At 34.0% G+C, this 15,422-nt stretch overlaps 1 protein-coding gene across 1 annotated transcript in view; it reads left to right on the top strand.

The window, feature by feature from the left end:
- LOC122513374 (serine/arginine repetitive matrix protein 2) overlaps positions 1–15,422 on the top strand; it is a 205,319-nt gene that overhangs the window by 178,498 nt on the left and 11,399 nt on the right. The window contains 1 exon segment of the mRNA XM_043629696.1: positions 4,989–5,133. Within this exon segment, the coding sequence (XP_043485631.1) occupies positions 4,989–5,133 (145 nt within the window).

The raw sequence follows: 15,422 nt of genomic DNA, 5'->3' as shown, positions 1-15,422 counted from the left end.
CAAGAGTCCGTTGGGTGTTCGTTCACCCGCAAATGCGTCTGGCAGAATCGGTAGACCGTTCCTCAGTGAGAAAGAGAGAGAGAGAGAGAGAGAAAGAAAAGGGAAAATAGGGAACACAAAGAGACTTGAGGAAGAATGAAGGAGCGTGAGACTGACAGGTGTTTGTCTCTGCGTTTGCTCTACTAGTTTGTAAGCGTGGGCCATTTTTAAACCAGCCACCCTGTATATATATATATATATTTATAAATGTATATGTATATTCACAACTCGAACCTCTTCTCTGACGCAAGAAAAACATTTTTTTTTTTTCCTTTTTGTTATTGTATCTTATCTCTTTCTCTCTCCCTCTCTTTCTTTTTCTTTCTATTCAAAGATTAAAGATAAATCGTGCGAAATACGATTAATATTAATTAGAATTTAGATTCAATTCCCTTGGGTCGGCTCATTGTTAACGTCAATTCACTCTAAGATATTTATATTATTTATATTATTTATTTATTTATTTATTTATGTAACCCAATTGTTTTAACGTCCAACTAGAAACTTATATAATTATGATTAGGTAAATCTTACTCATATATATATATATATTTAGACAATCTTACAAATTAACTTGAACGAAAAAAGGGCAGGTAAAATAAATCGAAATGAAATGAAATGAAATGAAATGAAATGAAAGTCAATTCGCAATAATATATACGAGATTGAATATTGAAACGATTTTCGATTCTATTTAGATCTGTTAATCGAAATATCAAGGATATTGAAATACACTCTCTCTCTCTCTCGAGGGAATGAAGTGAGACAAACAAAAGTGTCAGTCGATTAGAATAAACACGACTCGTAAGCGTACGTAATACACCGTCATTCAATTCTCGTGTAAACACTCGAATATTCCTCTTATCCCAGACGGATTTCAAGGAAACTGTTTAAACAGTGTATTATACTCTTACTTCCTATTACATATCTAACCTTGTCTACCTTTTACCACCAAATATTACGGGTCGTGTATATATTCTCTGTTGTTGTGTAGTTTTCTTTTCCACGAACTAGATAAGCGAGAAAGAAGAAGGAGGAAAAAAAACAAATAGAAAAAGAAAAAGGGCAAGAAAAAGCCGAAAATAATAACAATGATCAGATGAAGAAGTAGAAGGAGAACTGAGAGAGATGACGAAGGTCGCAAAAAAACAGAGACCGAAATAGGAAAGGAATACTGAAACTGGTCGATGGCGCTACTTTGAAAGGAAAAAGAAATAAATAAAGAGGAATAAGAAGAAGAAGAAGAACAAGAAGAACAAGAATAAGAAGAAGAATAAAGAAAAAGTAGTATCTCCGTGGCACAATAAGTAGTTGGGGGAGCTTGTCCGGTTTGTCCAGAGTTCTCTGACGCAAGTATACACAGAGGCCCACAAATACTTACAAACTTTATACCCGATACATAGTTTGTCAGATCTGGTTTTAAGAAGAGAAGTAGAAGAGTAAAAGAAAGGAGACTGAAGGTAGACCTGGACCCTGGTAGGAAGGATGCATAAGTCCTTTTTTGGTGATATTCACCGTGTGTTCCTTCGAGTTACCGAGTGAGTGAGTGAGTGAGTGAATAAAGTGAGTTTTACCGAGTGAGTGAATAAGAGGAGTGTGTGTCTCATTCTTTTTGCTCTTTCTATCTTTCTCCGGTCAGTCCGGTCTGCTGCTGTAGAGCGACCGGATTTTTCAAAGGTTTACCCGCAGCCCGAACCTGTCCTTTTCCCATAGCAGACTGGTTTATCGACTGGCATGCATGCATGCATGCATGCAACCAACCAACCAACCAACCAACCAACCAACCGACCGACCGACCAAGCACAGCTCTGCACAACGCAACAGTCTTGGGGTCTGCTCGATTTCTGAACCAACTCTCACAAACACACGCATACTACTCCTTGTTTTTTTTTTCTTTCTTTTTTTATAGATTACTCTTGAAGTTTGTTAAGAAAAGTTGAAGTGTATGTGTGTGTGTGTGTGTGTATCAGTTCTTTCGTTCCTCGGTTATGGTGGTATGCGCGCAGGTGTGTACGAAGTTTGCGTATTTGGGAATAGGTGTGTAAGTTGTGTAGATGATCAAGAAAAAGAAACAAAAAAAAAGGAAGGATAAGAAGAAGAGGCGTGTGGAATTCCTGTCCGGTTGGCCTTCGACCATCTTGACTGGCGATTAACCTTACTAAGGAAACCAGTCATTTTGTCCTGCTGGACGCATTTAGGGTCACGTTGACCCCATCCGATATAGCGTGTGTTTCATCCTGATATTTGAGAATCAGATAAAGAAAGAAAGAGAGAGAGAGAGAGTGTTAAAAAGAAATAAATCACACGTTCTATTCCTCTCTCTTATATTTTTTTCCATTTTTGTTTCTTTTTCTTTTTTTTCTTTTTAAACATATAAAAGAAAAGGTTTCTCAAAGTGGGGGGGGGAAAGAAAAAAAAAACAACTTTTAAACTCCTACGAGTTTCCACCAAACCAAAATTGATAAATTAGATTAAACCCATGACGCAACCTTGAAATACGAAAACTATTCCGAAAAAAGAAAAACAGAAAATAGAAAAACAGAAAAGAAAAATAGGAAACGAAACTTAACGATAATAATAAGTAATATAATTACCGAAAACTAAATATAAATCGTTCGTGTCGAACGTTAGAAAAAGTAAACAAGTAATTTTAACAATATCGCATCATAAATAACAATATCGAAGATGCGCAAAAAAAAATAAATGCATAAATAACACACGCACACACAGACACACACATACATATATATATATAATTTGCAATAAATAAATAAAACAAATGCAAAATAGAACCGAAAAGAAATAACACTTAATCAATCGATTTATCTAACATATTACTGTATTTTTATTTTTCATTTCCGTTCACGTAGTTCACGAAACTAAATCGAGATAAGCTTAATACGATTCCACTCATCTATTTATCTCTCTCTCTCTCTCTCTTTCTATCTTTTCTTAACGCGTATAACACACATAATAGGGTGGGAGGGAGGGGGTGGGGGGAATATCTAACGCAACGTTGGCAAAGTTCACGAAGAGTTTGACTAGGAAAAAAAACCGAACGAACCGCCGCCGACTCGCATAAGTTTCCAACACATACACACACACACATACATACACAGATACATACAAATACAGCAATCGTAAGGTAACGTAGAACTCCGGAAAGTGAGGTACGCTTTCTTGGAACGCGAAAGCCGATGTAACACAGCAGTGAAACAGTAACTCGCATTTGCGGAACGCCATCCTCTCTTTTTCCTTTCCACCCCCCCGTCCCCCTCCACCCCCCTAGCCCCTTCCTTTAATCCTCTCTCTCTCTTTCTCTCTCTCGTTTCCTCTTGGCTTGTTTCCTCGCCGTATTCTCTGCACGCCCCCTCAGAACTCTTGCTTGCTTGCTTTCTTGCTTTCTTGTATTCTATGAGAAGAAGAAGAAGAAGAAGCTCTCTCGCATAGCAGGAAATAATGCAGTAAAATAATGCAGTTGCGTTTGTATCTTCATTCTTCCTTTAATGCATCCAAACGATCGTGCGAATTATTCTCTTTCACTTTTATCGAATAATAAGAATAAGAAGAATAAGAAGAAGATGATGATGATTTTCTCTCTATCATTCGATGAATTTATATTTATTCTAAATCTAATTTTGTTTTCTTTGAAGTAACGAGAATAGGGAATTGGGTAAAAGAGGGGGGTGTAGTATTTAAAATTGTAATCGTTATATATAACACAATATGACCACTGGGTTAGGGTAACACTAAGGAAAATAATATGAATCAAAATCATGAATTCTTCATGAAAATATAATGATTATTAAAATAAACGCGTAATATAAGGTGATTTATATATTAAATTAATTGTTAATATTGTATTAACGTATGTGGAAAGTTAATAATTAGTATAGAAGGATATATTTGATTAAACAAAAATCCAATTGCGATAGACAATCGGATTGGGGTTTGGGTAGGTAGGTGGGGGGAGGTAAAATGTTAAACGATTCTTATTTATACGTTGAGAAGATAATCTAGTTTTTCTAGGGGTATCGTTTATTTATATTTTTCTATCCCTTCCTCGTTTCTTCACCCTTTCCATTTTTGTTTTTCTTGTATTTCTTGCTCGTATTGTGTGTCACACACGACGACGACGACAACAACATATGACGAGTCACGTTATTAGCTGTTATCGCAGGGCCGAATTCCGCGAGCGTGCATTTTAAGATCCGCAGACCGAGAACGTAGATAAACACGCACCTTCTTATTGCTTTAAGTGTATGCGTGTATTAGTATAAATAACTTGCGCAAACGTTAATGAATGCTTATCTCTTTCTCGCGCCAGTTAAAAACTTCATATTCCTCTTTATATGTATATTACGTGTGTGTACGTGTGTGTGTGTTTACGTCTGTGCGCTAAGAGACTACGTATTGAAACAGCACACTCACCAGTTTCGCGTTTATTATCATCTCTACTATATTTCTTGTTAGAATACTGAGAAAATAATGAGAATGTAAGATTAAAGGAAAGAAAAAGAAAAAAAAAACACACACATAGATCATTTCAAACAATAACACGAAGTTTGTACAGAACGGTTTCATTTTATTACAAATATATATATTCGACGATAATTAGATCAAATGGTTATCGTTGGAATAAAATTAGACGAATTGAATTTGTCCTAAACATATTTTGTTATAAATATTGTATTTATAATTGATCACGATCAATCGTAAGACTCGATCAATGTTTTTTCGAATATTAATTTGATTCGCGTATTTTTCCTATTTTTATTATTCTTGTTTTTGTATTTAATCGACCCCTCTTCCCTTCCCCCCCCCATAACTGTACGGGGTCAAGAAATTATTTTGAAAAACAACAAAAAATCCCCAACGTCCCCCCCACCCCCCATTCGAACTGTATCGAACTAACTGTCATTTCTTTTTCCTTTGTGTTATTTCTTCAGGGAACGACGGGAAGCGGAAGTACGTGAATTAGAAAAACGCGAACGCGAGTCGAAGATGGAACGAGAGAGGTTGGAAAAACAAAGGGCCGCCGAGCAAGCGGTTCACAAACATTTCGAGGAATCCCTTAGGTTGGCACAGCAAAAGGTGAGTTCTCAATGCCTACTCAATTGTGCGATCAACTTGTGCGAATAAACGAACGATTCGTTTTCTTCAAAAGAAACCCAAAAAAAAGAACACGGTGGTCAACAGGGGAAAGGGAGGGGGCCGGTTGAATATTTCCAACCCTTCAGCCCCCCCCTCCTACCTTTTTCTTATTATATTATAATTGGATTAAATTATCTTACGATAAATGAATTAAAACTTCGTTGTATTTTCAATCGGTTATTCAAAATAAAACCTCGGAATTTATCATCAATCGGTTTTGATGACAACAGTAAGTTGCGTCATGGTCCAGTTAGTTAGCACAGTGCTTTTATTAACATTCATTGGAATTGCTAATAACGTTATAACTCGGAAATAACGAAGCAAAAATGACGATAACGGACGGGACAAATAAATGAAATAATCTGAGGAAAATAAAAAAACCTCCACATATATTATATTATATATATATACATATATATATGTGTGTGTGTGTGCGCGTGGGTACGTGTATATCGTTTAAGCAAGATTTTGTTTTGCTCTGCAATTCGATAACCCCCGAGGAAAATGCGAGAAAGATAACATTTCAACTTTAAGCGACGTCTCACAAATACGCAATAGTAATTTCAATCTTCTCCAATTTATTGAATCATTTTTGAACCTAACATCCGTCATCCATAACCGAGCCACGTGTACAAATAATTTCACTTAATTGTTCCAATTATCATTTAACATTTTGTTAGAAAGCTAGAAAATTCTTAAATGACTATGACATTAATTTCAGTCTATCGATTAAAAAGGGGGGGGGTGTCAGACAAGTGTGAAAGATTTAAGAGTATAAAACGTGTTCAGTTTTTTTGATATTACACGATGAATTTTTCTTGTTTTTTATCTCTTATTCAAATGATCCCAACGAATAATAATAATCCGTACGAAGAGTCTGCAATTAATCCAAAGAAAAAAAAAAGAACTTAAAAAAAGAAGAAGAAGACAAAGTTACCCCTTCAAACTTGATCCCAACGTTCTTAACTTTATCTTTTGTGAAATAAATCGATTTGGGGAATGAATGGTTCCTTATATAAGACTCGCCCCAGCCCCCACCCCCCTCCCCCCATTTTCTTCCGAACGTAAATCGAATAATCGATCCCCCTTTATAATTCCGAGTCCCCTTCATTCCTCCTCCTTCCCACCTATTCTACCCCTGATCCCTTGAACGAATTGAAAAGTAACTGTAGTGTTGAAAAAAGGGGCTCCATACGTTTGTACCAGTTTATATATGTGTGTGTGTTTGTGCGTGTACGTGTAGGTGGATCCCTAGAGAAAGAAAGAAAGAAAAAAGAAGGAAATAGTAAAAGAGAAAGAGAGAGAGGAAGAGTAATACTGAAGAGTTGCTTGTTATTAACCCGTTATACGTCACTGTACTCAGATCCTTTCACGAAGGGACCAAGAAACGATGGATGGGATAATTAGCGAAGGAAAACGGCACACCGCCCGTTTAAAACTCCTCGTTTCCTATTCGTTCTTTCAACGGGAACAAAAGAGAGAAATAGAATGAGGGAGAGAGAGAGAGAGAGAGAGATAGGTAGAAGAGTAGTATAGTAGCGAATATAATTCATGATATTTGACGATGCGGTATAATCTGTTAAACTTAACGCTCGTTAACGAGCAAGCCTCCGTGATTTTTAAATGCTTTATGATCAGAATAAAAGTTCCAACCCCTTCCCGCCATTTCCTCGTACCTCGTCTCATTTTTCAACTTTGTTTTTTTGTTTTTTTTTCTCTAACGACAGCTAAAAACAATTAGAATGCAGTTTTAATATTTTTAATCTCGTTGTCGAATGAATTCGACATCCTTGAGACTTATTTTTGTTGTTTAAATAACATAATTTTTCTTGAAATAAATCTATAAAACTTTGTATACATTTTTAGGTTAGGTGTGTTCGAAAGACTTACCCGTCGCATTTTTAGGTTAGGTTTATCGTAACTCAAATTTTCAGGGAAACGTTTAATCTACGCGAATCTGAAATATGAACAATTTAAATGTCAATAAAGTTGCGTGATCCTTTAAAATTTGGGTAGGTGCATGCATGGTCAAAAGAAAAAAGAAAAAGAAGGGTCACAAGTATTATGAGTCATCGGATGTTCAGAAAGGAAAAAAACTTGGGAAAGGGAAAGAAGAAATAGAAAAATTTTTCGCACATATATATGGAACACATTTGAACACATAGAAACACGCACGTTGATGTTAAATTTCTTCTTCTTCCACGTGTGCTCTGGTTGTTGACGCATTGTACTTGGAAAGGGGAAGGAAGAAGATATGGGTGGTTCCCAGATACTAGATACTAGGAACGTATATAGTCAGATGTATAGGTTTAGTAGTAATGGGGGCTAAAAGGAAGGGCTAGTGGTAGGAAGGGCAGGGGGGAAGGAGGGAGGTAATCGATGCATTCCAGCACCTGCCCTTTGTGCACGTTTCGCTCCTGACAGCCGGCCAAAACCTGCCTCTGACTGTGCGTGCACACCGGGGCTCTCTTCTTTTCTCTTTCTCCCTTCCCTTCCCTTCCCTTCCTTTCCCTTCCCTCCCCCGACCCTTTTCTACTTTATATAGCACACATATAAAACTCAGTCATTCTCAACCTAAACGTTACTTTCCAATCCACATTACTAAGAATAAATTATACGAACAAATATACGATTAAATGTATAACAATATTTGATCAGTGATTTCTAACAGGAGTATCATTTGATTTCAAAGAAAAGTGTATTTGATATAAATATCAAAATACGAAAGATTGATTTTATCTTATTAAAGTTCGTTGATTCATACTTTTGAAGTGTACACTTGTCTCATCTTATCTCCATAATGAATTTCTAGATACGTAATGTTAACTTTTACAGTTGTTGGGATTTGTATTTCTAGTTCGAGGAATAGAAATTTAAAGGAGATAAGAAAGATAAGATTTGTATGGGTTTGTTGACTGATGAGAGACCCTGTTGTTGATTGACTCTCTAGGGTTCGTACACCTTGCTATGTAAAAAGGGAAAGAAAGGTCCTTTTAAGTTGCAGCAGCCAATCGTACAGGACTCTTCTATCTATTATTCTTCCCTACTCTAACTCTTCTTGGTGTTTTCTTACTAAAAATGTTAACGCTCGGTTCTCAGTTGCTCTTGAACTCTCCTGGGTTAGGTACTTCTGCTTACGTATTCTTAACTCGTTTATTATTATCAATTTAATTCGTTATCGTTATCATCATTAAGTAGTATTATCGTCGTTATAATGTTGAAATGTTTCAGTGTTAAACAGCAAAGATACCGTTCGATTATTTTAAACGCAACTAAGATAACTTTGATAACGTCTTATCGTCCAATTTTTGTTTTGTTGTTCCACGCTCGGAGATAACCAAATCGAAATTGTGCGACATTACGATACCCGTCGATGCGTGAGCTTTCGATTCGTTTTCTGATCATTTTTTTTCTTTTTATTATTTATTCTTCAATCAACTCGCCGATAATATCTGGAAACACCCACTCCAGTAGTGTTGTTTGAATATCGTGTATAAGTGTGTGTGCGTGTGTGTGTGTGTGTGTTTTATTTAATTTTATCTTTCTTTTTAATTTTATTCATTACGCGTACGAAAGTTGAAATTGGTTTTCGTATAAAATAATGCACCTCGAATGCGTTTGAGTGTATATTTTTTGTTAAACTGAACTAAGAATCAGAAATTCAAACGAAACATATTCCGGTAAGTTTATTCAAAAGCTTTAAATTATATTTAGTTCGTTTCATTTGTTTAAGTTTTCTGGAGTATAAAATCAGTCAACAGCAGGATATTAGGAACACAAATTTAGTTCCACACACGTGTCAGGGACAAATTATTTCGAGTACGTTTGTTTAATTAATTACAATTTATTATTTAATTATATAATAACGAATAAAATATTCGATTAAACGATATATCAAATTTTCCAATAGGCTAAAGTTCCTCGAAATTGTTTCTTCAACTAATTGCAATTAACATTTGTGGTCATAGTAAATAAGATTATTTAAAACATTTAAGTATTCAGAAAGACTATTCAGATATCTCAGGTCATTCCCATCAAAATTCTGCAACAAATATCAAAAAACAATAACCCAATTGTTTCTACATAACCTCACTTTATCCCAGATATTAAAAACTCGACATAACCTATAAACTCTATAAGAAAAAAACTTCAAGTATTCTGACAATAATACTAAGAATTAAAAAAGGAACAAAAGGTAGATGATTGTATAAGTGGCATGCAGAGTTATACGAAAGCTTACATTGATCCAAAAACTTTCTTATTGTTGATCATTCGTTGAACCGCTGCTGCTGCTGCTGCTGATGTGGTACTGGTGCTGCCACATTCCTATTCTCCCCCTTTTCTTCTGAATCCCTTTCATCGACCTCGTACCCAACCCTCGGTCACAAACATCCCCCTCTAACTCACAACCTTTCTTTCTTTCTTTCTTTCTTTCACAGTTTAAACAACGGTTCGTCCTTTCCGCATGCACGCGCGTTTATAGTGGGTGCGCGCTCGCGCGCCTTCTAGGCGCCATTTGCAATGCAAAACTTGGCAGCACGAAGGTCATTAATTATGCACTCCACGCCGCGACGGGTACGCAACAATGGGCTCGACTGTTTTCGTTTCGTGCTAGGACATAAGAGAGCACCGACGACGACGACGACGACGACGACTACGGACTTTGCTTCGTTGTACTATGAGACACCCTTTTTTTATTTTTATTTTTATATTTAACTTTTATATTCCCCAACACAAGTTTATTACATTGTGCTGTTACTTTTCACGTTTCTATACCAATCGATTAATATTATCATTGTAATGATTTTTAATCAGATAGACGTTCGATTTATGTATTTATACAAATGTTACTTAATTTTAATACAGTTCAGCTGTGTATGAACCAGGTATGAATTTCGTCATAAGGAAAAATATTTTATTGTCAAATTTGAATCAATCAAAAGATTTGAAACAACTCCCCATGTGGTATCTTAGCGATAATTTAAAAATTCGACAGAGATCAGGTAGTAAAAATACAAAAATAATAATAATAATCAACGACAATTTATCCCTACCTTTCTCAAATGTGCATTCCTTCAAATGAAATGACGAAAAAAATGTCTGACGTAATCAAATATTTCTCAAAGAAAAAGGAAAAGTATTCTTAAGAATTTCCGTTAAGTATCTCTTTCTGATATACTATTATTGCTCATCCATATAGGTATCAATAGAAAATAAATCCGTTTTTCTTAAATCGAATTGGAAAAAAGGATCACAGGTAGACAAATTTTCTATTTTTCAATTTAACCGACAAACGATCCAAAATTTCTTTTCAATATCTTTTATCATTCAATCTAGCTTTTATGTTGGCCAAATCTTAGGGTCGTTACGTGGAATAATTCTCATGGTATATCTGTCATATAACTCATGTTGAAATTTTCAAAAATAGTTTCTTCTTTCTTTCTTTCTTTCTGTCTTTCATTTGGATCCGCCAATATGATAGAACAGTTCATGACGAATCTTCCTTTATCCCATAACTTCTTTTCATTTCCTTCTTTCCTTTTTCTTTACTTCCAACTGTCGTTTTTTTAACCATACACATGGACACACGAACATACACCTTCAATAATTCCTAACTAAAACTTAATTACCGAGTCTAATCTTCTCTTTCTCTTTGCTAAACCAAGGCTATTTTTACGAGCATAACTCGTCTCTCGTTGTACTCTGCGTGACCAACAACACGCCTCCTCCTCCTCCTCCTCCTATTTCTTTCCAGCATCTCCTGTAAAACAACTCCTCTTTCCTAGCATTAGAAGTGACATGATACATACCGTAAATACATATTCACAGTTAATCCTGACGTCATTTTAAACACAGTCTAATGTGTAGTGTCCACTGTGTAACCGTGAAATTCGAACTTTGACCATTTCATATTACGCCAATTATTTATTTATTTATTTTATTTTTTACAACGTGATCCGTTTTCCCGTACACTCGAATGCACTTTGTTTGTTTTTTTATGTTTTCTTCAAGAATAATTTTCAAATCAACATTTTCGAACCAATCCAAAAGATCAAAATAATTATCGACCCTAAAACTCACTCGAGTCAACTGTTTTAATCCTTTGTTATGCGTTTGGCATGGGAATAATAACTGAAAAAAAGAAAAGGATTGAAATGATCATTTAAATAATAACACATTTCAACGATTTTCCTAACTGTTTAGAATAGAAAACAAACGAGTATGAATAATTGATCGTTCTTTTGTTAGTTCGTAACGTGACGTAATAATAACTCACGTCAACAATCCACTCAAACACTTTGAACGACGGAGTAAAAAGTGTCTCACCTTTTTTTTTCTCCTTTTTTAAATACTTAAACACGCATACTCGGAATACTTTTTATATAATACTTTAAAGTAAAAAATTATAATTGTTGTAAACACGGCACCATGATACGGCATATCAATTCAATTCTTAAAGTAACTCATTAAAGTTTCTTTTTTTTGATTCGTATATAATATTTCTTAAATCATTTTTCTGCAGTTTACTGTTTACAATTTATTATTGAATTTTTTAATTCTCCCTGTCTCTCTGTTCAACCTCATTTAGTATACGTGATAATTAAATTAGGTTACCTGTTAGACACTTTACTTCTCAACAGACTAGGTCACTGACATATCCCCTGAACACCCCAAGGTCACTGCAGTTTCCTAAACTTTAGGAAACATTCCTTTTTAAAGTTACACGTAAATCAAAAGGAATGCCAGAAAATTCAACAAAAGGGACTTTCCAATGCCCTGATTTTCTTCCTAACTTTTCCCCAAGTTCTTCCAATCCCTTTTTCTACTTAAAGGAATAAAACATTCTGTTTCAAAACCTTTTTAAGGATTCCGGATGGCTACTATTCTCTTTTTCTTTCTTTTTACGAATGCACACACACACACACACATCTTACCATACACCACGTGGCGTATCCTCGTAATTGGGAAATAAATTGTGCTGAGTGAACAAGGAAGAAAGAGAGAAATGGGAAAGGGGGTTGAGGGGAAAGGATAAGAGGGGTCCGCCATTCTTAAAAATGCTTATCCAACGAACGTGTAATAACGAGCAACTGAAAGTCCAAGAAAAAAAAAAGAAGAAGGACTAAGAAAAGAGTAGTATGTAAACGAGCATACTCTGAAAATGTAGATGTGTGTATGGGTATGCGTATGTGTTGGGATATACACGTATAGTTAGGGTATAAATAATTCATGACGTAGTAACGGTGGCGATGCAAATGAAGGAAAATGATGTGCTGGTCCCTCCGATCTTCTAAGAACCAACCACGAATGTAACGTACCATCTTCTGCTTCTTTCAAGATGGACTTCGATGAAGTGTTATCTTGAGAATCCCCAATAAAATGTTTTTTTTCTTCATTTAATAATAATATTCCTAAATTGTTGCTAAATTTTGAGACAATTGTAAAGTGTTTCGAATCGTCGTGTTATCGAATATTTGCTTTTTTCTTTTTTCTTTTATTAACTATAATAATTAAAATTTAATATGACATCATATTTTATGTCAGAGACCCTTGAAAAAAAAAGGAAGGAAAAAAGAAATAGAAATTGGATGATAACTGGTTAACAGCTGTTACCCCGCAGTATTTCCTAGAAGGTCTGAAATAATGATGGTCTTCTTCCAAAAAGCTAGCTGGGGCTCTCTATCTCCCTCTCTCTCTCTGTTTTTAAAAGTCTAAGTTCAGTCGTAAATCTTAAAGCTGGCTTTAAGGGGGATAGGTCAAGTTAAACGTCAATTACCGGAAGACAAATTCATTTCAGTTATATATCCTCGTATTACAGTGTCCTCGTATCCTTCGTCCCTTTTTCATTATTTCTTTTTTTTATTTTCTAGGACGAAAATGTGGTTCACTTAACGACCATTTAACGATTTTCTAAAAATAAATTACCCAAAAATACTTGGAATTGTTTCCATCGTTGGGAAACATTGATTTCAGATATAAATTTCGTTATATTTCTTCAAAATAATCTGTTAATGGCGAATAAAAAGTATTAATTGGATTAATCATCGCTACGTGGCGCTCAAACTTAACCTATAATCTAAAAATGAGACTTATCAGCCATTTTTATTTCTAATACGAATGATTAATTTTCATATTTTCTTACGATTGAGTCAATATAATAAATATATATATATATATTTTTTTTTAAATAATAGGAACTATGAGAATTATTATCTTTGTGTTTTATTTTTCTTGCTTTCTATTTTTCGTTTTTTTTACGAGTTATTCGAGTCTCGAGCAGGTATTATCTTTTAATTCGATGAGACACACGTAAAATATTAACGCTTGATGAGGAAAAAAAAAAAAAATTACAGAAAAATCAGCAGATCTTTCTTCTTTTCTTTCTTTCTCTTTTTTATTTTCTGCTGACTGTGCAACGACGTTACGTACACGTATAAAATAAAGAAGAAGAAAAAGAAGAAGAAGAAAAAGATGCTTGAAGAGTCAAGCAAGCTTTGTCAGCACAACTTTGCTCTCGCTTTTTTCTACTTTATTTTATTTATCCTCTCTCTCTCTCTCTCTCACTCTGATTCCTTCTTTCTTTTTATCTTCCTCGTGTTTTCAGTATTTCTTATGAAATTCAACACGATCTCATTTGAAATCCAACCTAGATATAAAAATAGAAACAAAGGGAAAACGAGAAAAGAGAAAATGATTCCAAAGGATCGTTTTATTTTCCAACAAAATTTCATTCCATCATGAAATTAGACATATTATTTTCATTATATTTGCGCGAAACTATTTTACAAATACGTACCGCGATTATTATTAATATTTTCAATGTAGAGGAATTTTTACAAAAAGAAAAAAAAAAAGAAGAAGAAGAAGAAGAAAAAAATCGTTAAGAATTTTTCCGAGGAAAAATAAATTCTCGGAAAAAATTATGTATACCGGAAAAATTCGTGCCGATTAAGAGGAAAACTTTTTTTTTGTCTACAATCGTTATAAAAACTTTTATTTATAATATATTCGATCTTATCTATTTTTATCTATTTTTATTATTCGTACAATAAAATTATCTATTTCGCTTGTTCATATTTTCTTTAAATATTCATCGAGAACGTGTCATTTACATGGAAACGAGCAAACGCATGTTTAATCGAAAAAGAAAAAAAAAAACAAAAAAATCTTTCATCCGAAGCGATTAAACTTGTGTAAATACCTGTCGCAGTTACTTTTTTTTTTCTTTTTTATCGTTAATAGACAACTTATATAGCTATAAAAAGATATAGATATAAAAGAAAGAAAGAAAAAAAAAAGGTGATAGATAGATTAAAACGTGCTCCAGTTCCACACGTTCCTACGTTTCAACTGTAATTACATGTTATCGTATTTCCTATCTTTTATACTCCTAACAATAATATGTTTTACACTTTGATATATACGTTAATAAATATTTTCATACATTCCTATACGTGCATCTACGAGTATTTGTCAGAAAAATTCCAACAATCGCGCTACGAATTTTTCCCTAACAAACCAATAGAAAAAAAGAAAAAAAAGAAAACAAAAAACAAAAGAAATTCAGTCCCAGAGGTAATAGAAATTGTTAAATAAAACATAAACTATGAATTTATTCATCGATATTTGTTCTGTCCTATTTTAAAGTAAGCAAGCAAGAAGCCCCCCACGTCATCCCCACTTTGAAAATGAAATTTAATACAGGTGTCATTTAAAATTGTTTCTGTCAAAGTAAAATAAACATTTGATTGGTTATACGATTAAAATACACGCGATATTTGAATACACAAACGTAATAATAAAATATTTCTTTTTAGTTTTTTTTTTCAATGTATTTTTCCAATTAAAATGATACATACGTTTATGTATCATTGTAATAATTTTTTTATCTTAATTATTCTTTTCTTTCTTTTTTTCTTATCGTTTAAATTCCTCTCAATGTTTTATTTTTTCTCGTCGAGAAAATTTTCTTTTATCTCGTAAATCGAATGAACGAACGTTAATATATATATACGTATAAATATCTATTCAAGGATGGCAAGAAACAAGATCGACAAAATATTCTTATACACGTTAATCAGTTGCAAAGGTATGCATAATTAATATTTCTTTTACGTCTTATGATTATCCTGCTTTTCTTATTATCGTTTAACGATATCGTACAACGCGTTTGTGTGTGTTCTAAATTTTCTTCTTCTTATTATTCTTCTTCTTCGTTTGAAACACTA

This window comes from Polistes fuscatus, unplaced genomic scaffold, assembly GCF_010416935.1.
Source record: "Polistes fuscatus isolate 324 unplaced genomic scaffold, CU_Pfus_HIC Scaffold12, whole genome shotgun sequence".
NCBI lineage: Eukaryota > Metazoa > Arthropoda > Insecta > Hymenoptera > Vespidae > Polistes > Polistes fuscatus.
Note: the sequence above shows the minus strand (reverse complement) of the source record. Positions and strands in the feature narration are given on the sequence as shown.